Source organism: Rhamphochromis sp. 'chilingali', assembly GCF_963969265.1.
Source record: "Rhamphochromis sp. 'chilingali' genome assembly, chromosome: 12".
NCBI lineage: Eukaryota > Metazoa > Chordata > Actinopteri > Cichliformes > Cichlidae > Rhamphochromis > Rhamphochromis sp. 'chilingali'.
Window position 1 is genome coordinate 4,272,487 of NC_137939.1, and position 24,385 is coordinate 4,296,871.

At 41.0% G+C, this 24,385-nt stretch overlaps 3 protein-coding genes across 3 annotated transcripts; 2 read left to right on the plus strand and 1 right to left on the minus strand.

Moving 5' to 3' along the window:
- Positions 1 to 1,393: 1,393 nt before the first annotated feature.
- sypl2b (synaptophysin-like 2b) lies at positions 1,394 to 4,446 on the plus strand. The gene is made up of 6 exons (XM_080898485.1): positions 1,394 to 1,552; positions 1,697 to 1,774; positions 2,459 to 2,577; positions 2,681 to 2,876; positions 3,224 to 3,415; positions 3,530 to 4,446. The coding sequence occupies exons 1-6, from the start codon at positions 1,535 to 1,537 to the stop codon at positions 3,635 to 3,637; spliced, it is 711 nt and encodes a 236-aa protein (XP_080754611.1). The 5' UTR covers positions 1,394 to 1,534; the 3' UTR covers positions 3,638 to 4,446.
- A 920-nt stretch (positions 4,447 to 5,366) lies between these two features.
- Positions 5,367 to 11,643, plus strand: atxn7l2b (ataxin 7-like 2b). The gene is made up of 9 exons (XM_080898565.1): positions 5,367 to 5,485; positions 5,978 to 6,046; positions 7,260 to 7,572; positions 7,799 to 8,016; positions 8,217 to 8,299; positions 8,476 to 8,660; positions 9,072 to 9,240; positions 9,470 to 9,591; positions 10,537 to 11,643. The coding sequence occupies exons 1-9, from the start codon at positions 5,389 to 5,391 to the stop codon at positions 11,054 to 11,056; spliced, it is 1,776 nt and encodes a 591-aa protein (XP_080754691.1). The 5' UTR covers positions 5,367 to 5,388; the 3' UTR covers positions 11,057 to 11,643.
- A 3,015-nt stretch (positions 11,644 to 14,658) lies between these two features.
- amigo1 (adhesion molecule with Ig-like domain 1) lies at positions 14,659 to 20,488 on the minus strand. The gene is made up of 2 exons (XM_080900060.1): positions 20,042 to 20,488; positions 14,659 to 19,255 (listed from the first exon to the last, which is right to left on the minus strand). The coding sequence occupies exon 2, from the start codon at positions 19,146 to 19,148 to the stop codon at positions 17,604 to 17,606; it is 1,545 nt and encodes a 514-aa protein (XP_080756186.1). The 5' UTR covers positions 19,149 to 19,255; positions 20,042 to 20,488; the 3' UTR covers positions 14,659 to 17,603.
- Between the last annotated feature and the right edge of the window lie 3,897 nt (positions 20,489 to 24,385).

Genomic DNA, 24,385 nt, shown 5'->3' on the forward strand with positions numbered 1-24,385 from the left:
ACATTGTAGCCACAGCCACCCTGGGGAGCACTGACAGAGGCGGGCCCTCTGACCACCACCAGCAGGCAACGGGTGAAGTGTCTTGCCCAAGGACACAACGACCGAGACTGTCCGAGCCTGGGCTCGAACCGGCAACCTTCCAGTTACAAGACAAACTGCCAACTCTTGAGCCACGATCGGTCCCAGATGTCCCAAATGCAAGTGTTGGTAGCCGGGGATTGGTCCGCAAGGGCCTCCGCTCCTGGCCACTGCACGGCACACATTGACCTGACCCCCACTGTGCCTCCAGCTGGTCGCCTGCAGGAGGATGGGCCCATGTCCCCTTTTCAGGCTGTGCCCGGCCACCAGATGCTCACCCTTGGGCACCCTCCCCGGGCCTGGGGTGGGGGGCGCCCCAGTAACCCTATCCCGGACAGGGTGAACTGTTCCCTTGATCTTGCACACATCAAAATCTTGGATTTTATTGACTTTTCTTCCATGGGCAAACAAACAAATACAGGCTCAATACTGACTCTGAGTCACAGCAGTGTCAATGCCATCACTAATGCACCAGTTTAACCAATAAGATTTTGTAGCAAAATAGTTAAATTTAAAGAATTATTTGAAAATGTGACAAGTAGATTATAGACACCGAAATAAATAAATCGCTACTTTTTCAAAAGGTCAAATGGTCATCACTTTGGTAAGCGAAGCAAGAGTTTCTCAACAGGCTTAATAAAAAAAAAAAAGCCAAATTTACTTAAGTGTTAAAAGGCTCCTCCTTAAGTCAACACATCCTGGTTGGGGTTTTTTTTTTTCATTATATGCAATAAACTCTGCACAGCACCATCAGATGATTCACAGGAATCATAGTAGGAATCGAATTTGCTTCCACAGCATGTCAACAAATTTAACAGAACCTGACTGCAATTTTCAGAAACATTAAATACACTTGGACACAGTGCAGCTGTGGACACATATACAGGCCTACAGCTCATACTATATACACACTAAAGACATCCATGCATGAGGGATGTGAAGCAAACGTGAGCAAACTTTAAGACATATACGGGCAAGTCTTAGACAAGAAACACTATCAGGACGATTAAATTAATGGTACATCTCACTTAAAGCTCATGTAAGTTCACATGAAAACTATAAAGAATAACTTGTGTGATCTCAAATGTTCTGCAAATACCACGTTTACTTCTGGCACTTACACTTCTGTGTCTTTAGGGCAACTAGTAAAATTTAATTTCACATGTTTTTTGCATTTGTAAGCTCTGAAAAACTCTTTCTTGTGTAGTGTAACCTACAAAGATGAACGCCTAGTGGCGAAAAACAAACAGGAGCTACCGGATGGCATTTCCTCCACTTTGAGCCCTGCTGTTAAGCAGCGCCCCCCTTCGTCGGTGATCACGTGTTGTCAGCTCCAAGTCAGCAAAGTTGTTGGAAAAGTTTTGACAAGACCAAGGATCTTCGACGCAGCTGCAAAGAGACCAGGATCGGCGATTCATAACCGCTCCTAAACTCTGATTTTGAGTCTGGGGAAACAATGGAATCCGTTGCGCAGGTAAACGCGCTACAGGAAGAGTTTAGCAGTTAATGACGTATATCTGATGAATGGACACTTTTGAGCAAACACTCCTATTTACGCCCGACCCTCCTCGGCAGTGCAACTCCGTCTTTCTCACGCTGTGTCTTTATTTTCGATTAGAAAGTGATGACTTCGGGATTCAGTCTTGACTTTGGACCTCTTAAAGAGCCTTTGGCATTCATCCGTTTGCTAGAATGGGTAAGTTTTTTCCTCACTTTTCTTTTTTTGCTTTCTTTCCTTTTACTTTTTACCATATGGCCTGTATGGCGGGGTGTGCTTTGCGTAGGAAGCCGATCCTTGGCTGCAAAACTACTTCATAACTTGATTGTGTTATTTGTCTTGTGACCCACTGCTACGCCCAGATAAGCCATCCAATTCATCATTTGAGCTGTAGCACTGTTATAAATACGGCATGCAGTTGCACTCGAGTCAAGATGCCTTCCTATAATAGGCCTTTATGCGGCTCAAACCAAAAACCAACGTGTAGCAGGCAGGATGTTCAGTGTTCTGCACGCCAGAGGGTTTACAGTATAGGGTCCGATTAACATGCGTAGCCGCATAAAACCAAATTTTATTTCATATGTGCAGGTTGATATTCATTTCTGCGCTTCCAGCTACTGGATAAAGCATTCTGGCAGCATTGCATGACTTTAAGACCGGATTTTGCTACTCTGTACAGCTGTCACCCTGATAGTTTTGTGTAAGACTTCCTGTCTTACACAAAACCAAACCAAAAAAAAGTTAATTGCATAAAATCTGGAAGGAAGTGTGGGTACATTTGTGTGACAGTTATGTTCAGCACTCTATCCTGAGCACCTAATTTGTATCCCTTTATCTTATATATTCGTGTGTGTGTGTGTGTGTGTGTGTGGGTGGGTGCAGGTCTTCTCCATATTTGCCTTTGCTACAACCGGAGGTTACAGTGGCTCATCCAGCATCAATGTCAAATGCAACGGAACAAAAAATAAAGAAATAACAGCAAACTTTAACTACCCATTCAGGTGCCAAAACAAACAGTGCCACACCTCAGATTCCAGTTTACCGGAAAGTGTGTTTTCTTTAACGATTGTCATAATTTCTAATGCGTTCTTTGTGTGTACACAGGTTGATGGATCATCCCTACGCTGTCCCTAACTGTAATGAAACATCCACTAATTACTTTCTGACTGGAGACCACTCATCCTCTGCGCAGTTTTATGTCTGTATTGGTGTGTTTGCGTTCCTCTACAGCACCGCCACGCTAATCATCTATTTGTGTTACAACCACTTGTACAGGGAACCTAGTCGGGGCCCAATCCTGGTAGGTTTGACTGGATTCACTCTATTTCTCTGTTGTTTTGGCTTAGCTAGGTCGTCCTCCAAACAGCTCACAGGTCAAGATGACATTACAGAACGACCAATTTAAAGCAAATTTGAAGTAAGGACATATTTTATGATTTGTAATTATTCACTTTAGTGATGCAGGAGAGCAGAGATAACGAGATGTCCACTCTCAAGTTTGAGGATTTAACAGAGATATGAAAATGAAAAACTGGGGAGGGCGTGGTTTCCAAGCAGCTGGACACTGCTCTGTTCTCTGCTGAAAACATTTCAGTTGGGTCTCCTTGTGGGTTTTGTAGTGACATGTATTTTTTGCTGCTCAATAAGGACCTGGGGTTGACTGCAGTGTTCGCCTTCCTGTGGTTGGTATCATCTTCTGCTTGGGGTAAAGGTTTGTCTGATGTCAAGAGGGCTACCGATCCTACATTCTTGCTGACTCTTATTGACGTTTGCAAAGGTGGCGTGCACACGTGCGCAACGGGGGCTCTGCCTTCCATGGGTCGATTGAATGCCTCTGTGGTAAGCTTTATGCGATTTATTTTAAGTAATAAGCCTTAAATGGATAATTACCCTTGCTTTTTTTTAAAATTACCCATGTACAGTTTTGACTTCTTCTGTTTTATTTTTCGGCAGGTATTTGGTTTTCTTAACCTCATCTTGTGGGGAGGCAACTGCTGGTTTATTTACAAGGAAACGCCTTTCCACAAATCAGCCAACCCACCTGCAAATGTGGAGGGGTGACCGAAGCCATTCTAACTACACAGCCACTTCATTTTAAAATAGTCTAACATGTAGTGTTCCTACACAAATGCTTTTGGTTAGGACTGCAAAAGGAAAAATACTATTCTACGTATAACAAATGTATTTCAAACTGACTGCTCTTTTTTTTTTTTTGCAGTATTAATTTCAGATCTGGATTTTCTCTCAAGCACATTTTACAAAGAACATTTTTATATCTATGCATCAAATATGAAGGGCCCCTTATTTCTAATGAGACTATGGATGTGCAGTATTTTGTAACCATACATTCTGCATTCAGAAATTTTTTTTTTAAGGCTCAGGGCTGTTGAGTGTATGAAGTGCAAGAAACCTAACAAATAAAATATAGTTTAAGTGCATTGATTCTTAACACAACTGTAGACTGTGGATACGAATTTCAGCACAATCTTTATTATAAAGGCCTGAAAATATAGAGTTTCGAAAAATTCATTAAAAAAGTAGCCAGTGTGAGATTGTTTAAAGTGGGTCAGAGTCCCGTTTAATCTTTTTTGTTATTACGCCTCATCATCTCTTCACGTCAGGCTGATTTCACTTGTTTAGACTAACGGCTAAATATTTTGTTGTATGTGATGCCTCTGTTCATTAGGAACATGCCAACTCTTTAGGAATTTCACATTTCTCACGATTGCTTGGAATTATAAGATATTTATGGGGCGCTTCTCCCAATAGGACTTGCATTTTTCTGTTTCTAGATCTTTCTAAATCAAGGAGTGTGTTTAAATTGAGGAGTTTGTATTAAAATTACATTGTTCAATACACTATTTCAGTAATGTTGTCAACCCTCTTGTGTGAGCTTAGCTACTCATTGGTTCTTTTATTGTTTTGTTTTTTTCTTAAATGGTTGACTAATCTCTTGCCTGTTTTCAGTAATTGTATATTTCTTATCTCTCTTTTGCGAGGCTTCTACCTCCTCTTTGTTATAAGGGAATGCAAGCCATCTGCCTTAATTTCCACCACTCTTATGATTTCCTACTTTTTGTGAGCGGGCTTGATTCCCAGTTTCCAGCTTTATCAATCAAATTGTTGTTAAAATGCTACAGAAGAGAATGGAGTCTGTGGTCGAATACAGAAAGAAATTGTGTGGACATGAAATGTCTTGCTTGATTAAAAGAAAGAACCATATTTGTTGTCTGATCAGTTTTTTATGCCTGTTATTTCAGTGGCAGCACATATTGCATAACATGTTTGTAAGGCGGGTACACTGGAGTTCAGGTCTTACACACATTAAGGGTTACGTGTGTAATGGTTGTGCCCCACTTAAAAATTTTACAACCTGTGTAGACCTGATACCTGACCTTTGCTGAGCTTCATCACCGCATAAAGTGCAGAATATTTTTGAACTCAAAAACACAGCGTGTATATGTTTAATTTGTTTTACTGGAACATTTTTATGGTTTGCACAGTTGTTCAGACACAAAAAAAGCATATGACCAGCTTTGTGAAATTGCTGTGGAGCCATTTTTCGTCGAACTACAGCGCTGCAGAATAAGTTAAACTGCAGCAATTTTTTAAACTAATATAAAACAAAATATATATATATATATATATATATATATATATTTAAAAGAGGTAATATAAAGCGATGCAAAATCTCAAATTTTGTACTTTTATAATAAAAACTCTGGCAATATATGAGTAAACATGGTTCAGCACGGTCACGAGCTTCGTGAACTGCGCGTGAACTGGCGAATCGTGAGCGCGCAAGAGCTGCAATGGCCGCTTTGGATCGGCGAAATCCTAATCTCGACGACTTTGTCGGATTAAACTGGAGCTGTTGGGTAGACAGAGTGAATGTTTTATCATCTGACGGTGAGTCGTGCACCCCAGCTCCAGACCTGATTCCCAGCACGTCATAACGTCAGCATCCGACGATTTGTTTCGTTTTTTGGTACTTAAACACACACAGCGACACAAGGCACGACCCAAACAAAAGACGCGCTGGGTCCTAGTGCAGCGAGCTTTCGTCGTTTGTTGACAACCTATGAGCACAAATGGAAAGAATTTCCTCCTTATTCTGTTATGTGGTGAAAACAGAATGTTAAAGTCTTACTGAAAGACGCGGTTTGTTTTGGATCAGAGACAAGAGCATTAATTTAGTTGAAAATTTGCTCAACTTAAAGCTTTTACAGCAAAAGTGACTGTAATCAGTTGGCAATAGCTGTGGATGAATAATTCAAACTGACGCGTGAAACCCTCTCATGTGTGATATGCATCTGTTACTGTATAACCAAATAAACCCGTTTGTGGCAAGAAGATACTAGAATTTAGTATTTCATGCTCACGGGTTTGCTTTGCCTGCAGCTGGGTCTAAGGTTGAAGATGACGAGTATGGGATGAACTGCTCAGAGACCATGACGCTCGGAAAAGAAGGTGAGGACTGTGACTGGGCGCATTCAGTTAGAAATTTGCTTACAATCGTCACGGACATGAACGTCGTGGTTATTTGTGGATTTTAATAATTTCTTTGAACTTTTGCTTTTCCGGGGTGTAATGATTGTACAGCATACATCTTAAATGACTTTAAAAAAAACAAGAATTGGATGTACATGTTTGAATTTATTTTGGATTTTTTTTCTCATCCACACAGGGTTGAAATAATAGGCTCAAATGTAGACATACAGTAACTTACATTTTTAATAAGTGTTGCTGAAGTTTTTACGGTATCTTTTAACTTGACAAGGCCAAGGCTTATTAACTTCTTGTTAGTGATCATGATTAATTACAACTGGTAGATTTGCTTGACATCACTCATTGGCTTAAGCGATACTGACTGCAATAGGAGTGTTTAAAGAACTCAGTGAAGATCTAAGAAGGAGAAACCACCAAGGCTCAAGCTTGTCATGCATTGGAAACTCCTGGAGCACCAATGTCACTATGTTTACATTGCATTGGTACGAGAAGGTGCCTGGTCCAAAGCTGACGGCTTCAAACTCGACTGAAATTTGCAGCCGCCTGCATGGACAACCCATATGCCTTCTGCACAAAGGTTTCATGGTCACGTGAGACAAAGATTGAGTTATTTGGCCACAATGAAAATTGGTATGTTTGGAGAAGTAAAGGTAAGACTTTAAAACATAAGAACATTGTACCTATTGTTAAGCATGGTGGTGGTAGCATCATGTGGCACTGGTACAATTCACAGAAAGAGGACTAGCTTCAAATTCTTCAACTCCACGTCAATTCAGCAGCTAGCTGGTTGAAACTTGGATGGGTGTTCCAGCAGGAAAATGATCCCAGGTGCACATCAGAGCTGGTTTTAAAATGGATAAACCAAGTTCACTTTAAGCTTCTGGATTGGCCTTCCTGAAACTCAGACCATGGCTGTGTTGAGCCCGTATTTATACTTCTGACCCTGTGTGCTTTAGAACATTTCCAAAATAAATTCAAACTTGTGCACCTAATTCTTGTTTTTTAAAGCCAGTAAAGATGTTTGCTGTACAATCATCCACCCTGGAAAAAAGAATAGTTCAAAGAAATAATCGAAAGCCGCAAATGACATTCACATCATGTTGTCATGAGTGTATGTAAACATCTGACCATAAATGTACCTAATTTTGTCTCTCCTTCTTTTTCTTCTCTATAGATATGCACATATATGGCCACTGCCCAGCACACGATGATTTTTATTTGGTGGTGTGCAGCCAGTGTGGTCAGGTGGTGAAACCTCAAGCCTTTGAGAGGCACTGTGAAAGGTTGCATGGTTCTGTTACAAAGATATGTAACCCGCCATCCGCTGTGGCACCTCAGCAGCTAAATTGCTCCAGCCTCGGTCTTTCTAATAATTCTTCCTCTATGGAAAGGAAGAAGGAAGGCAGATGTCAAAAGGGCGGCACCTCATCTGCAACCTCACCTGCCCAACAGCACAAGTCTACAAAGACCCACAAATATATAGTGAGGTACTGTTTACGAGTGCCCGTTCAAGAATTAGTAGTCAATGCTAAAATTAACAGATTAATTGTTATTGGAGAACTCTTCCCTGCTCTTCCTGGAGATGTAGGCAAAAACACATTTACATCTTCTAGTTTATATCTTGCATAAATATCAGTGTTGTCTCTCGTGTAAGTCTGAATATCATGAATCTAATAAGTTAATTCTAAGCTCATTTTAAACTTCTTTCTGTAGTTTATCTTCTGTGAAGTTCCCTGAGGAAAACCCTCACTCGTCCTCCATGCCTTGCCTTCCTCCATTCCATTCAGCACCCCTGCCCCCTGACGACTGTTCCACCTCCACTCTGTTAGAGAAATCCTCTGTGCAGAAGTTGACAGCTGGACAGTCCACTGAGTCTCACTGTCCTCAGCGGGGCATAAGAACCTACAGCCGGATTTACAAAAACATCCACAGTAAGTCAGCTTTTTCCCCCCAACTTTTGTCTATTACTTCCCCTGCTGCTTTCTAGGAAGTCTGCCCACTTAGTGTGTTAACTTGGGCTTAATGTGTTGTACATCAGTATTTGCATTTTTAAGTAACAGCCTGCATGGATCCTCCTGACAAGTCCTGCTGTTGCTGACTGACCTTTGTGTTTGTGCTTTTCTCCACATAGAAAAAGAATGTGATCTGAATAAACACGGCAGAGTTTTGGACCCCGAAAGGAAGACGCTGTGCAACAGGGAGCTAATGTGCAATGTAAACTCTCAGTACATTGTCATGGCACATTGCCCAGAGTTGTTATCATTTACTTATTGTAGTTAACTGTATAAAAGTTTGGAAATTGCATCTTTTATTATTTCATACAAAACCAAACTATGTCACTTTTTCCTTTTCTCTTTTGCACTGCTCTCTCACGGTTCTTTCTTTCATAGGCTGATTCAGTCAAGCATCAGCAGAAAGTGTTGGGAGAGACTAAGACCACTGATCAGAGAACTACCTCAGCTACAGATCAAGATATGGAGAAGCTTCGTGATGAATCAAAATACAAAAAGAAACATGTGGAAGCTGACGGGGAAAAAATAACAAATAAAGACAGCAACAACTGCCACATTCAAGGGTATGAGTCTTAGTGTATACCTTAGCAGATTATTGCAGTAAATTAAGTATTTCTTTCAGTTATATAAGAAAGCAACATACTACTGCATACTCAGCGTCGTACGGTGATGCAGGATAATTGCAAATTGTTGAGCTGCAGTTCTCCCATTGTAGTTCAGTCTGTGTTAGTCCACGCTATAATGAGCTTTCCTCCATTACGAGTAAAAAAAACCCCAAAAACACTTTGAATGGAAATCTTGAGGATTACCAGACAGATGTTACAGTCCTGATAAGTATGCATCGTCTTTTGCATATCTGCATATTTATTTTATCACATGAAACTGATGTAGGTTTTTTATTTTAATGTTTTTTTGTGGGCCATGCGCTAGCTGTCACAACAGTCTCACGTTTGCATTACTTTGCCTTCACACAGGTCCAGGAATCCATCAGGAAGCTCTCCCGAGGAGGAGGGTAACGGCACTGTGGAAGCGGAAGTGCAACCTCCGTACCCGTTCACCTTGTCAAGTGACGACAGTGAAGAAGATGAGCAGGATGAAGCCACAGACCTACCTGCTACACCCTGGCACCCCAAACCTCTTGGGGTGAGGGCGAGATATACAAAATGCACAGCAGCTGGTTGATGGGAAGGTTGTTACGTTAAAAAAAATCTTTAATGACTGTTTTCAGAGGGGCTGTGTGATAATCTTTCTAATATAGCATAAAATCCATGTTATATTTCTCAAAACAAAAAAGGGTGGTGTGGATGTTTATGTACTTTCAATTCTTTTTAAAGATGTTAACGGTGGAAATTTACACATTGCTTTCATGCAGCTATGCACTTTTGGATGTCGCACGCTCGGTTGCAGCATCTTCACATTTGATCGGCGTTTGCACCACCTGCGCTTTGCACTCAGTGCCATGTTGGAGCGCCATGTCAGCACACACTTGTGGAAGTGAGTATTACTGTTTTTTAAATGGCACCCATTTGCCCAAAACAAGTTGAAGAAAAGACCTGCTGACTGAGCTTAAAAGACAACTATCCACAATATGCAAGAGCCTCCACTGAACTAGACACTGAAATCGCTACAGGGAGGAGGTCTACTGTGGATGGCCTCAGCTACTCCCTGGTAATTGTCTAAATAACAGAAACATCAGCTTTTTTTTTTCTTTTCTATTTCCTACCTTTGCTGACGGGTTGAAAAACATCTGTTTGCACTGCATGTCTTCACTTATATTACAAAGAAAAGCCTTGATGCCTGCCGTGAGGCTCATTTGCAGCTTCATAGCTTTGGATGCTTTAATGCTCAAAGAACACACTGTTTCAAATCCTTCATCTTGATGCAAACCCCCACCAACCGCATCCTCTGCTTTTTAACCACAACCATGTTGGTTACATTTATAAATAACACCCCTGACAAAACTCAGAAGACTGGAACACAAAACCATACCTGGAACAACAATGCCATGGTATCCGTCAGCATTACAATTTTGCCATTGGTCTGGCATAAGGGCATAAGCTAACACCAATGTTTGCCACAATATAAAGAAACATCTCTTTTTGTGTGTGATGTGATTTTGCCCGATTGTGCCATATTTACAGTACAAAATTTTAATTTTAGCATTGCAGCGCAGTGAGGTGAAAATAACTCGTGACAGCTGGTTTCCATGAGTATTATTGGACTGTGTTTCTTTTTGAAGTCTAGTACTAGAAACAGTTCAGACCTTAAGCCTGCAGATGTCAAAGCAATCACAGCTAACATCTTGAGGCCGCTGTTTAATTTATCTAATAACAAAATGAGGCTTCAGCTAATAGTGCAGAAAACTCATGGTAAGTGAATCTGCCTTTGAGTTTTATTTTATTGGAATTACCTTCACTTTTTTTTTTCTTTTACTTGCAGGAAAATGCCTAAAGTATCATCAGGTCTCAGGTCACACTCCCACAGCCTTGAGTCTACCTCACTGGTACAGTTTGAAAACAATCCTTGTCAGCCAAACTCTTACAGTATTAAACCGCCTTATCCTACCACGTCTGCAAGTGTCGGGTCAGGGAGAGTGTGTAGTCCCAGCAAAGCTCAGCTTATAGAGGTGGAACTTATGCAAGATGCAAGCGCAGCACAGAAAGCTGTCAAGAAGTTACAAAGCAGTGAGATCAAAGCCTCCAGATACATCAGGGATCCCTTATTTCATCAGAAGGGCCAGCCTCAGCGACCAGACAGTGCTACCTTCTCAAATGGAAAAAAGCCACGAGAGTCTACGAAGAGACAGTCAGATGTGAAGAAGTGTCGCCCTTTGCCTGTACCAAATCACCGCTCTCCCCGCAGCAAAGGGAAGCTCCCAGGCGATCAGCAGAAAGTGGTGGCCTATGACCACATGAGTGTTGCTCAGAAACGCAAAAGCAGCAGCGAGTTACTAACCTGAACTTCTTCACTTTCAACGATCTCTAAGTTGAAATGTTTGTCCCATTCTTCCTGCTCCAGCTTTGCCTTCTGGAAGGGAGAAAATATCCAACATGTACTTACATAAAGGTTTGACAAAAAGCTCGACCCCTAAACACAGTATTGCTTTTATCTTATATTCTGAATCCATTCCTCTTTTTTTATTTTAAAGTCATGAATGGACAGTACGTCTTCTTCATTTTAATTTGAATGTGATGTAACAACAGTAAACGTGTTTGGTAAGTGACAGTTGCTGTTTACATCTCAGCTTTTCAGCCAAACAAGAGGCCAGTCTTAAAACGACCACTTGGAGATGAAGCGGTGCAGGACAGCTGGTACCAGCATAGTATGAGTGTGTGAATGTGTGTGGGGTTTTTGTCTTTTGTGTATATTTGTCTTCAGGTTTTTATGCAAAGATTTCAGGAACAAGTGTTTGTATTGACATATTTGTAATTGTTCTTGCTAAATTTATAAAAACTGTTTAAGAACATAAGTATACCTCAGTCTGTTCATAATGCTGCTAAAGTTACTAAGTTTTTTTGTTGCAGAACAATTAAAGTCTTGCATTACTCTTGCTCTCTGATTTTCATTATTTCACAGCGGTTCTGTACAGATGAGTCATTAAAGACTAATGACTAAAACTTATTTTGATAAATTGAAATCCACTCAATTCATAAAAGCGATTGCATCTACTCGTCCGATAATTTTTCATCTTTAAACACCAGATGGTGCTATATATGCATCTGGAAAATGCACTGCTTTTTCTCTAACGATATAAACGACATTGATCTCAAGCCACCTCTCATTTCTTTATATTTTGTTTCCAAGGAGCCAGACTCTTATAATTTGTTGTTCATCAGTGGTTCTCCAGGCTTTCTGAAGGTCTTTCAAAGAGGACTTTTTTGTTTGTGAAGCCATTTAAAATATTCAAGTGTTAAAAGACAGCTAACTCAAGGGATAGAGCTGTGTTGAGTCTACATGTAATGGATAACTTGGCAAAGAACCAATTTTAGATTATATCTTTGGACACTTTGTTACTAGCAGACTGTTGCAAAAACACTTTCATTCCCATTTATCAGCTAGTAGCTGAAGACTTGGCACATCTCAGCAGGATGTGCAGTGTGTCCTTAAAAAAACTGAGTCTAGACAAGTGGAGGAAAAAAAGAAAATGTGCTGGGCCTAAAAACGATTTTCAACAAATGAACAGTACCTGAAAGTCATGTTTTCAAGAAAATGGAAAAAATAGGACTTGGGTGATGGCCCTTAAGTTGATCCTTCAACCAAGTTCCCGGAAGTCTCGTCAGATATGATCTCAGTGGAAGAGTGGCTGTCAAGCATCCATTCTTAAGGAAAACAAATGTGGAGAAAAGGCTGAGGTTGCCAAATTATACAAGAACTGGACTGAAAATCAGTTACAACAGGTGATGGAGAGAGAGTGGAGGCTGCATTTCAGCCGAGATCTTTGTCAAAATTGATAGAAAGTTGAACACAGAAAAGTACCATCATGTTTTGATTCACCATACAATATCATCTGGAAAGCCTCTGATTGGTAACGGCTTCATGTTCAGCAATGACAATGATCCCAAACAGACTGCTAGTGCAGTAAAAGAGAAAAACGCAATGAAACACTATCAGTCATTGATTGGCCTCCCGGAAGCCTGAACCTGAACATTATTGCAGCAGTGTGGGATGATCTAAAGACAGTCAACATCCAAAGAAGAGCTTTGAATGTCCTTGTAGAAGCCCAGGGAACTATTTCTGAAGACTAGTTAAAGAAATTAGAAAAAAGCTGCCCAAGAGAGTTCAGACTGTGTCGCATAATAAAGGTGGTCACAACACATATTGACTTTTAAGCTTTTAGAATTGTACAAACTCTGATTGTGACTTAAATACTGTATTTCCATGTATGTTTGCAGACCTCAATAGAATCGCTGCAGCTGAGAAAATGTGAAGAAATCATGGCTGACTCGAGATTTTTACACAGACCTGTAGATCTACTTATTTATATCAATAAATTAAATCCTGCTTCCTGTTTTAGAACATTGTGATTGTGGTGCACAGTCAAAGGTTTCTGAGAAAGTTTGCAATCATTTATGAATTCATTTGTAATACACAAGGGTGCCACTGATTAATTTTGGTGTTCTCTGCATAGATAAAATACCCGCTATCATCTAAGTGATCCCAGTTTTTCCAGCACCAAATACAGATTCAGTGGAACCATTATAAAAAGACATAATGCTCCTATGAAACTACTTACCTTACTTTCCTAGTGAACAGCAAATGTCAATATTTACAGACTGTAGTGTTTTACATAATGTTACCACTAGATGGTGTCAAGGCATCGATGATGTATTTCATATGTAACCAACAGGATCTCTTCTATTCCCTCCACACGATACAAGCAAAATGTAACTTTGGAAACTTCGATGTATTAGTTTCATATCCAAACTGGTACTAAATCTGAGAACATTGCTCCATACTCTTTATTTAATGCAACACCTGCTAAGATGTGTATGCGAAGAACAAGTTTCATGAAACAACAATTTCTGATAAAAGTGAAATCAGAGGCAACAAAGAGTGTAAATTTGAATCTTTTATTAAGTCAAAAGATATATCAGTATTTTTTGTCTTTAACGCCTACTGGTTTATTCTTATGAAGTCAGAGAAGCTCCTAAGCATACCATGCAAAGCCATTCAACTTTAGCTGCGAGACCTTTCATTTCTTAGGGCAGTGACCAATCGTATCATCTTTGAAGCAGTGGTAAATAAACTTAGTGCTTTGTATGCTGTTAAAAGCTTCCTTCATGTCCTTTGGAGACTAGCAGCACTCTTTTAAAGCACCAAGCTTTTAGCCTCAGCAAATCATGAATGTTCCCTTAACTGCTACTTCATAGCTAGATGAGTGGAGATGTGTGCTGGGCAGCGAGAGATCACTCTCCTCCCTAATTGGTGAGTCTAATGTACCATTAGGGTAAATAGCAAAGGGCCTGTAACATGCACAGATCTCGAGACCCAAACTTTGTCTCATTGATAGTACAAATATGAACTCTTTAAAATGTGATCCCTATTGTGTGACATAGTCCTGAGATTTACTCACCCGCTATGTTTAAAGCCATTGAGAACCCATTACATTTCAGGAATTTGTTGGTGTGCTTGGAGATCATTCCTGATTTTTATTTTAAAAAACAGGAAAAGATTTGTACGTACAGAAAAGCTCTCGCTTTGTTACAACACTGCTGCTGCAAAATGCACCTACTTGCACCTCCCTTCATCATCTGACATGTCACCAATGTGATAAAGCACTGCGCTGCTTATGGCTTTATTAGCAAAGTCAAATACTGGCTGAATATGACTGGAGGCTACATACTCACTGCCCATTAGGATGTCTCATATGCAATTATGCAGTTATTTCAAAAGTGTCCCCTTTTTCCCATGCAGAGTTTGTTCAGATATATTCTCCGTTTAGCCATATTCATCACCAGATGACGGTAAAATACATCCTCTTTCAATAAAAAAACAAAAAAAACAACCCCCCCCCCCCCAAAAAAAAAAAAAAAAAAAAAAACCAACTGAACTCCACCTGGCTTAAAAAATAAACACACATATCCAGACTTGAATGTTAAAACAACTAACAAGATCACAGTGACAGACATAATGCAAAATGAACATCATCAGATTATACAAGGATACAGTCATTACACTGATAGAACATAGCAGTACACAACTAAGCAATACTGAACACACAAAGTGAGTCTCACTACGTATATATACTGTATATATAGTTATTAATATATATAGGAAGGCAGGTTTGCTTTGAAGAGAACAAAGACACTCTTTCTTTCTATTTTAGGTCCCTTGCAATAGCACTAATTTATACAGAATTGCAACCTGTATTTTAAATGACAACACAGAGGAGTAGACCACCCATTACCCACAGCAGATTTAACTGGACTGACATCGGGTTCATGCAGGGAAAACACAACCATTTCCCAGTGATCTGGTAATTTAGCGTGCTCAATAGCGGTAATATCTGTGTATTGTTTCCATTTTTAGCTTCTCAGCTTTTGTCTGGGGCTCAAAAAGGTGAGTAGTCTGAGTGGGGAACAGGTTAAAAGCTCAAAACGGGATTCTGTGAAATGTGAGCATCCTGGCCAAATGGAACCAGTCTGCGGTAATGCTAAATGCGGCTCTATTTAAGTAGGATTTTAGGTTTTTTTTGGTCCTCTTCGTTTCTCCACCTGGTATTCCAATGTGTGAGAGAGTGGAATGATTCACACACACACCACCTCTCAGATAAATGTGACTTCCTTTTCTCGCCCACGCAGGAGACGTTTAGTGGTGCACACAGTGTCTGTGACTATTCCACCTATTTTGCGTACAAGCCTACTGCACCCACAAATGTGTACGTCTTTGTGTGTTTAGCTGCAAGATATATTAATAACTATCATTTCTAATAGAAGGTATTCTTTGAAGCTGAATTCAAAAGCGTAATGAATTATCATATCTTACAGTACTTTTCACCCGTGTGACTAAGTTGGAGTGTAAATGTGTAAAGAAAGGTGCAGGCGTTTCCCTCATTAACAAGCTGCAGACTACCTAAAGGGCGTTGCATTCATTGCCTAGTTGAACGATTGCTTTTGAACTAAGTAAGGGCAGCGGTACACAAACAAAGCAAACACATCTGGGCTGAATTGTGGCTGTCGGTATACAGAGAGCCAGGGAGAATGGTTTTGTGTTGCTGTGACTCATGATAACACACCAATCCCCTTCAGCTCAAAGAGACAAAGACACAGAAAGAAGAGGGACGCTACATCCCATCAAAGGAAGCAATTAGCATTTACTCCAGGCTGGCCTTGTCGTATTATGTCACGAACACCGCGCACGTTAATGAAATCTTTCTTGTTTTTGCTAAGAGACAGTCTCCTGTTTAAAAGTTGTTAATGAAATATGCGCCGCACACCAGGTGTCTTGCACCTGAAATTACTTTTACAGTTAATTCAGTAATATGTGTTGGCAAAGGGATCTTTTCAAAAGATCCCGGGTCCCCTGTGTTAACTGAAAATTTCCTGTCAGCAGCCACAAGCACTAAAATGAGCCTTTTCTTGTCAAATTATGCACAGCCTCATGTTACGCATGAGCTTAATTTTCTGGTGGAGTCAGGAGACTTTTTATTGTTATTTTGCCTTCAGTGTTTACCTGTTAATACAACCTAGATCCTTTTCTAACCACCATAACAAACAGCTACATTTTCTGTGATATGAGGATCTGCCCATCTGAGCAAAATGCAAGATGAAATACTTTATGACAAAGTTTAAGATGTATGGGTAGAAATTTGTGCTATTCGGGGATTTTGTGCAATGTGCAAAAATGCAATAAAATAAACTCTGCAGCTTTTTTTTTTTTTTAATGTTGCGGCTGACAGAAACTAATGCTGTAACTTGACCGGGAGAAGGAGTTAAACTTGACGGCAAGTGGCACCTCGGTGGACGACAAACAGAAGCCTTGTCATCCTTGTAAGGAGTGTGGCACCTTTCTGTATACAGAATTCAGACGATCTGTTGATAATCAGTCATAACAAAATACTTCCCTGCACCTAATGTGTATCTGTTGGAGGTGCTCACTGCTTTTAATTGTGTAAGACTGCAAATGTTTCTTTGGGGTTATACTGTGCAGCAACTAAGAGGCAACTTTTTTGATGAACAATTCATTTGTGAAAAATAATTAGCGTGGAGTTAGTTAGCAGTTAAACTGATTCCCTTAACATATAGCTGCTGGAGTATGATGTAGGATGAATATGACCTGTGGTGGTTTGTGCTACGTCAGTGAATGACTAAACATCTGAAAAATCTGTATCTTTCTTTATCTTACTCATCCAGTTCAGGCTGGGATCTCGGATAACATTGTTTTATGGCGTGCTGTTTTACTATAGAGGACTCAAGGTTAAGGTCAAATGTATTCATAGCCTAGTGACGTCAGTCAGTCTAAATCTCTTTCTCCTTGATAGAGGAGAGGTACATGAATCTGTGCTCTAATGTTTACTTACAATACAAGCTACTCTAATCCTTAATAATAAATATAATTATGAGTTACCCATGGATTCAGTATGTATACTATTTGTGAACTAAAATTCTTCTTACATCTAATTTCCGTCTATGCCTTTTATTTTCCCAACTTTTTCAGTTTTATTGATCACTTCCTGAGTGCTGACGTCAACGACAGGACATCTACGTTTCGCTCTCGTAAGACTCTTAGTTTTCCCTTTCCGTCTACACTGATATTCCTTCACAGTATGAATATTAAGTGCTACAGATCAAAATGCTGGAAAAGTTCTGCCTATTGTCCTTTTTGACAATGAGACAGTTTGATTTTTACTCCCTTTGAAATCCTACTTTCACTCGCCAGCGACCGCAGGTGAACATTTCTCGGCAGTTTTCTCCCACAAGGTCACAGTTAACATGAACTAAAACATGGCTCACGTTGTATCACCTACATCCAGTCATGTGGCATCCACTGTCTTTGCCAGTCTCATCTCAGACCACCATGGGAGTGTCTGAAAACACGGAGCTGATGGACTCTGCCACTGACTTCTTCCTTTTGCCCTTCATTAGAGAACCAGCCTCTGCATCCAGATCATCATCATCATCATCCTCATCCCCATTGGGGTTCAGCTTACCATTTTGTCCCTGCAAGTCCTTGGAGTCTATGAAAGCCACATGCCTGTTCAGTTCGGCCTTGAGTGCCGGGTCCTCGTGTGTCGGTGTCACACTCAGCATTGAGGAGTGGATGCTGTCCTCACCCCGAGTTTTACCCTTGTTAGGGCAGCAGAAGCAGCGACATGGCGTCAGGTAAAGATACATAAGCACCAGCACCACACTGGCCAGGCAACCTACCAAGGTGGTGTATGCTGTGTTCAGGGTCTCCCCAGCCCCCTGCATGGTGAAATTGTGAACCTTGAGCACTACGTAGATAGTCTCATTAAAGCTCTCACTCGTGGCAAAGCAAGTGTAGGTCCCAGAGTCCTCAGACCTCACTGAACTAATCTGCAGACTCCCATCTGACAGGACTTTAGCTGTCTGGTTGCTCCCAGGTGTCACCAGAACATTACCGGGCAATGTCCAGGTCTTTAACATATTTCTGTGTTTGGTGTCGCAGCTAAGAATCAGTGTTTGCTCCAGAAAAGCCTCTTCGTCTGCCTCCTTGAATGTGCTGCAGTTCATAGTATCACCGCTGAGGTCAAAAACGCGTGCTTGGGTTTTTTGTGGGCCAGGTAAAACACAAGTGTAGTCGTCTTTAAAGTCCACAGCAGAATTGAGCTTTCGCATGTACCAGTGTACCAGGAGGGTGTAAAGGTCACAGTGGCACAGCAGAGGGTTACTGTGGAAGTAGAGGCCATTTTTAATCCAGGCGGGCAACACCTGGAGCTCGTCAATGGGCAAAATCTTGATCCTGTTGGTGGATACGTCCAGGAGGCTGAGTTTCTCTAGGCGGGTCTTTTCTTTGACCAGCTCCACAGGGAAGCGGGAGATTTGGTTCTGGCTAAGGTACAGCTTCTGAAGGTTAATCATGCTCACAAAGGCTGTGCGGTCAATCTGTGAAATCTTGTTATTGTACAGCAGGAGGACTTCTAGGTTGACCAAAGGCTCAAAGATGAACTCATCCAGCTGCTTTAACTCATTAGAGGACAGGTCCAAGTAGCGCAGGTGCTTCACATTTGTGAACGCCTCTGAAGACAGGAACTGGAGACCATTGTGACTGAGCAGGAGGTTATGCAGATTCGGGAGCTTGGCTGGGGTCCACTCAGATTGCAGTCGGATTATCTCATTATAGCTGACATCCAGCACAGAAGTGTAGAGAGGTAGACCAGTCGGGACGATGGTCAGATTCATTTTGGAGCAGCTGACGATGTTCGCGGCGCAGATGCACATCTTATGGCAATTTAGTGTAGAACCCGCTGCCTCTGGGAGCCAGAGGAGAGTCGCGCAGAGGGCGAGAAATAAGGCCCATCTCTGGGACTTACTCCAGTGAGGTAATGTTTCCAACAGGCTGTCACCTGTTCTGGTGGAAGGCTGCAACATGCTTGCAGTTGTTCTAAATCCCAGAGAGTTTCACTACAATCCCATTCTCAAAAGAAAAAGCACAGAAGAGCAGCTGGAGGATTCTCAGGCACATTGCTAACTGAAGGCTGAAAGAAGCAGAAAGATAACGCTTTTAGACAGAGTGTTTGTAAACACAAAAACATCCATTCACAAAGCGGAGGGAAATGATTCAAGTCATAAAAATAGGACAATGGAAAATCCTGCATTTAAAAAAAAGGGGCGACCACATCACAATTTCAAACACTCTCTCTCTTATTGAATGGTCTTCTAACTGGCGACCTGATTCATGTTTTATTGAAATTTTAGCTATCGTTGTTTTATCTGTTATACATTAACTGCATTATTATAATCATACCTACCTACTGCAGACCACCAGAGTAAATAACCACATATATTTCCCCCCTCCGAACCAGTTTGAACCTACAATACCACATCCGCGGTAACCACTGTCTCCCAAGCTCACATCTCCCAAGCGCACGAATAAAGACAACAAACTTTCCTCTGCAGCTTTGCACCGTGCGCGTCTTTCTTTAAAACAAGTACACAAGCACGCCGCAGACGGTTACTCACGCTAACCCATGTGCATTCACACTTTCTGGAAGACAAGAATTGACCCCCCCCCCCCCCCCCCCTTCCCCATTTCCCTGGCTCACATTATTTTTCTGGCGCACATAAAAAGACACAAATGGCACTACGTTAAAAAACACAACTAAAATATATAATTGTTTACATCATCACCATTTTCTGAAATACCCTTGCCCATTTGTGGATGAGCAGTTCAGTCGTTGCATTGCACCATTCTGCTGGAAAACAAACAGACATCACACGCCGTGAGGCGAGAGATGGGGAGGGAAACCGAGAAGGACACGTACCTTCAACCGGGATGCAGCGGCGCTTAATTTCATTAAAACGGCCCCTTGTTTGTTTACAGCGTTGCTGCATTCAGATATCCGCCGTCTGAGTCTCCGTGTCTGCCGTTGAGGACGGCAACGGATGCAGGGAGGAGGGAGAGCACTAGAGATCTCCTCGCCAAAATAATAATCCCCGTCCACGAGGCATCCAACTCTTGGTACAAAAAAAAAAGATTATATAAAGAGAAGACAACTACACGTTCTTCTAACTAACGATCATCAACAGATAAGCGACCGCGTTCTAAAACCTATGATTTCATTCAAATGTATTGCTCGGAACACGCACGACCGCACATCCGTCTCTTGAGGATAATTGGCGCATTTTGCGTTCGGATCTCGTCGGGTCTCTGCAGCTGCCACTGAGATAATCAAGAGTGAGCAGTCTGTATCTGACAAGCTTCCCGTGGATCCTCATAGGCCTGCTGCTTTCGCCGTGCAGTGCTGGTCTGCAGAGGTTGACGTGTGTTTTTCGGCTGAGGCAGCGCGCTAAAACCCAGAAGGCGCTGTTAACAGAAATTAGCTTCACCAAAGATACCCAGGAGAGGAAACCAACCAACTGAGAAAATTAGGCCAAGTTTTGGGGGGGTTGCTTTTTTTTTTTTTTTTTTTTTTTTAAAAGCTGAAGTATTTTTGCAGGTTTATATCTGCGTGGTTGTGATTATGTAGTATATATGGTAGTTTTACATCACCAAGATTACCACTAATTTCAAGATTTTGTGCACATCTATGTTTTGCTAAAAACAAAAAAGACCCAAAACAAAACATTACATTAAATATAAAAAAAAATATATACAGAGGCCTTATTGACTGCTTGGCATTTCATATCCTGACCCATCACGCCAGGCAGACACTTGGACATGCTTTTAACAGGGCCTGCATGCAGATGTTGATCAGGTATGTTGTTAACCAGAAGCGATACAGTTATTTGGGATTAAAACAGTATCTGGTACAGAGAATCATCTGGTGGCTGGATGTCCCGATCTGGTAAATAAGAGGCAGATTTCACACACATGTGTGTCCCACATTTTTCTCTGCTTGTTCTGGTCCGTCATCACTTCCCATCTGACAGATGAGCGCGTTAACAGTGACTACATGTCCTGAATAGGGCTTCTATTTTTATTTTGGCCCCATGGAGGTACCAATAAACAACCCCAACCCACCCAAAAAAGTTTGGATGCTGTGTAACATGTTATAAAAACAGAATGCAGTGAATGGAAAGTGGAGCATATCAAATGTTTTAAACTAGGACATTTTACTACGTCATGAAACATATTAGTTATGGCAGAAGCACACCTTTAAAAAACTGTGACAGCTGCAACAGAAGGCTGGAAAAGTGGTACTAAAAATAATAAATAAATAAAATAATTTTGCAGTTAATTAGGTTAACTGGCTACAAGTCAATAACATGATTAGGCATAAAAAGAGCATCTTATTTTGCCAGAGTTTCTCAGAAGTGAAGATGGGCAGAAGTTAACCAATCTGCAAAAAAATAAAATGCTTTTTCAAAATGCAGGACAATTTCAGAATAGTGTTTCTCAGCACAGAAAGATGTTCAATATCTTATCATCTACAGATTCTAATATCATCAAAAGTTTCTAAGAATCTGGAGAAATTTCTGTGCGCAAAGACCAAGGCCGGAAAACAGTACAGTACTAGATGCCTGTGACGTTCTGACCCCTGGGAAGTATGCATTAAAACGAGGCATGATTCTGTCATGTAAGTAACTGCGTGCGATCAGGAACATTTCGAGAAATCTCCAAAAATCATTGTATGTGATTTCACTGTGCCATCTACAAATACAGGTTAAAGCTCTATCGGGGGAAAAATAATCCAGAGCATGGTGCTGTCGTCTTTTCTTTGTGAAAAAGAAGATTGTTCTGTAATTTGGAAAATAAAAATTTTAAATTCTTTTTGGAAAATCCACTTGACAGCAAAGGTGAGGGAACATCCAGGTTGTTATCAGTACTAAGATCAAAAGCCTGCATGTCTGACAGTACAGAGGTGTTTTGGTGCCTATGGTATTTGCAGCATGCAGATCTGGAAAGGCACCATTGTCGCTGAATAAGATGCAGGTTCTGGAGCAACATCTGTTCCCATCCTGTCCTTTTTAAAGATGGCCTCGCATATTTCAGAAAGAGAATGCTAAACCACCTACTGCAGCTAATACAACAGCCAAGGCTGTTGTCCACAAACTGAAAACATCGTGCAAACATAGAGCATCGTGGAAAAAAAATACAACAAAATAACTGGTAGTTTATCTGACTGATAAATTCATGAGTCAACCTTGATTAAAAGGAGCTTCTCAGCAAAATCATCTTTACATGTTTTTCCTCTGCCCTTTATTACTCTTCAATAGTTTGTTCTGGCATGATTTGCCAGTTCTGAAGATTCCCATTGCAGACATGTGTGCTTTGATTTTGAATGTAATTCTGTTCCTGAAATCCCAAACAAACACATTTGAAAAAGCTCAGCTTCGAAGCCTCTTTCCAGAAATCATGACCCACTTACTCAAAAAATGCACAAACCTCGCTGTGAGCACCTTTATGTAGGAAGTATTTTCCCCAGTGTTGGGACTAATGCGTTATTAAGTAACGCGTTACAGTAACTACGTTATTAGATAGGGTCGTTACTCGTTACTTCGTGTGGTGGCTATCGCAGAGCTTCCACAGATTCAGTAACATTAGCAAGTGGTGGAGGCCAGCAGGTGGATGAGGGAAAGATAAGATAAGATAACCTTTATTAGTCCCACACGTGGGAAATTTGTTTTGTCACAGCAGGAAGTGGACAGTGCAAAAGTTATGAGGCAAAAATTAGAATACAATAAGAATAAATACAGTACACAACTGTACAGAATAGAATAAAATAAAATACTATATACAGTAGAATAAAATAAAATAAATATACAATAAGATAAAAATAGAATACAAATACAAATACTATATACAACTGAGGGGAGGCAGGAGGAGAGACCCGAGGCGGCCGCCGGTCCGAGTGTGAACTGGACTTCAGGTAAGAAGTTATGACCTGCAGTCTATCTGGGTCAGATATAAACCAAGTTTAGGTGCAGTTTATTTTCGTTATTCTGACTTTTTCCGTACTGCTACTAGCTAGCATGACGGAGTTTCTATACAGCTGGGTGGGTGCTATGATGATGTTGAACTTTATTTTGTTCACAAGGTTAATTATTAGAGTTGCCAACAGTCCCGTAAAAAACAGAATCGTCTCGTATTTAGAGAAAATATTACGTTTCGTGTTGAGGTGAAAAGGAACAGTTTGTCCCGTAATTCACCTTCAATGAAAAAGACACAAAGCTGGATTTATTCTGTCTTTGCTGCACAGCTGCCTCTTCTTCTCTCATTCTCTCCCCCTCCCTCTCCTGTTTCTACTTCAATCATGAAAACTGATCATTGATCAGCTGATCGGCTTTTCTCTCGTGTTTGTTTATCGCCCACTTTGCACCGAAAGAGGAAACCGCCGGATGTCGCGCTAAACAACAGCAGCACGTTTAAGCTTGATCAGCTGTTGTTAGAATTTATTTAATATTACTTTCTAGTATCAGCTGATGTTTGCTGGAGCCACAGCTGTAAAGCTGCTGGTCATGATATCGGTTTGGTTATCTGGTGAGAGGGAAACATGAAGATGAAACCAGGAGATGTCCTTACTGAATCATCAGAGCTGAACAGGTGATGGAGAAACAGGTTTACCTTTTAGGTGACATGACTGAGTTGAAGGGAAGTTATGAACTGATTCTGAGAGACAAATAACACCAGGATCCTTTTCTAAGTAGCTGACAGCTGGTAACTGTGCAGGGGCGGGTCTAGCAAAGTTTTGCCAGGGGGGCAGGTAGGGCACTAACAGGGAGAGGGGGACACAAGGAAATACTTTTCTTTCTTATTCTCATTTAAAATGTCTAGCTTTTAAAAAATAATTATCTGAATCTTACAACAAACGATTGATAGATTGATGCATATATACCATCAAAACTGTGTACATCACTGTCACAACAGTGTTTGTTTTCATTCAAAGGCTTTATGATTTTTGCTATAATGGTGGGCCGGTCTCTAGTCACAATGCCCGGGCCGATTTTTTGTCCCAGTCCAGCCCTGTATGCAACTCATCTGCAGTCTGGTGTTACCTACATCTTCCTATTCAGAAGGCAGAATTTCAGAGTTCTGAGTACAATCGAAAGCACCACGACTGCAGTTTTTGTGTTGGATGTAAAAAGCGCACATGATGCTGTGACGTAGGCTAGAATCATGGCGGCGGTCAACGACGGTCCAGGCGTGGGATTTCTCTCGTGGAAAT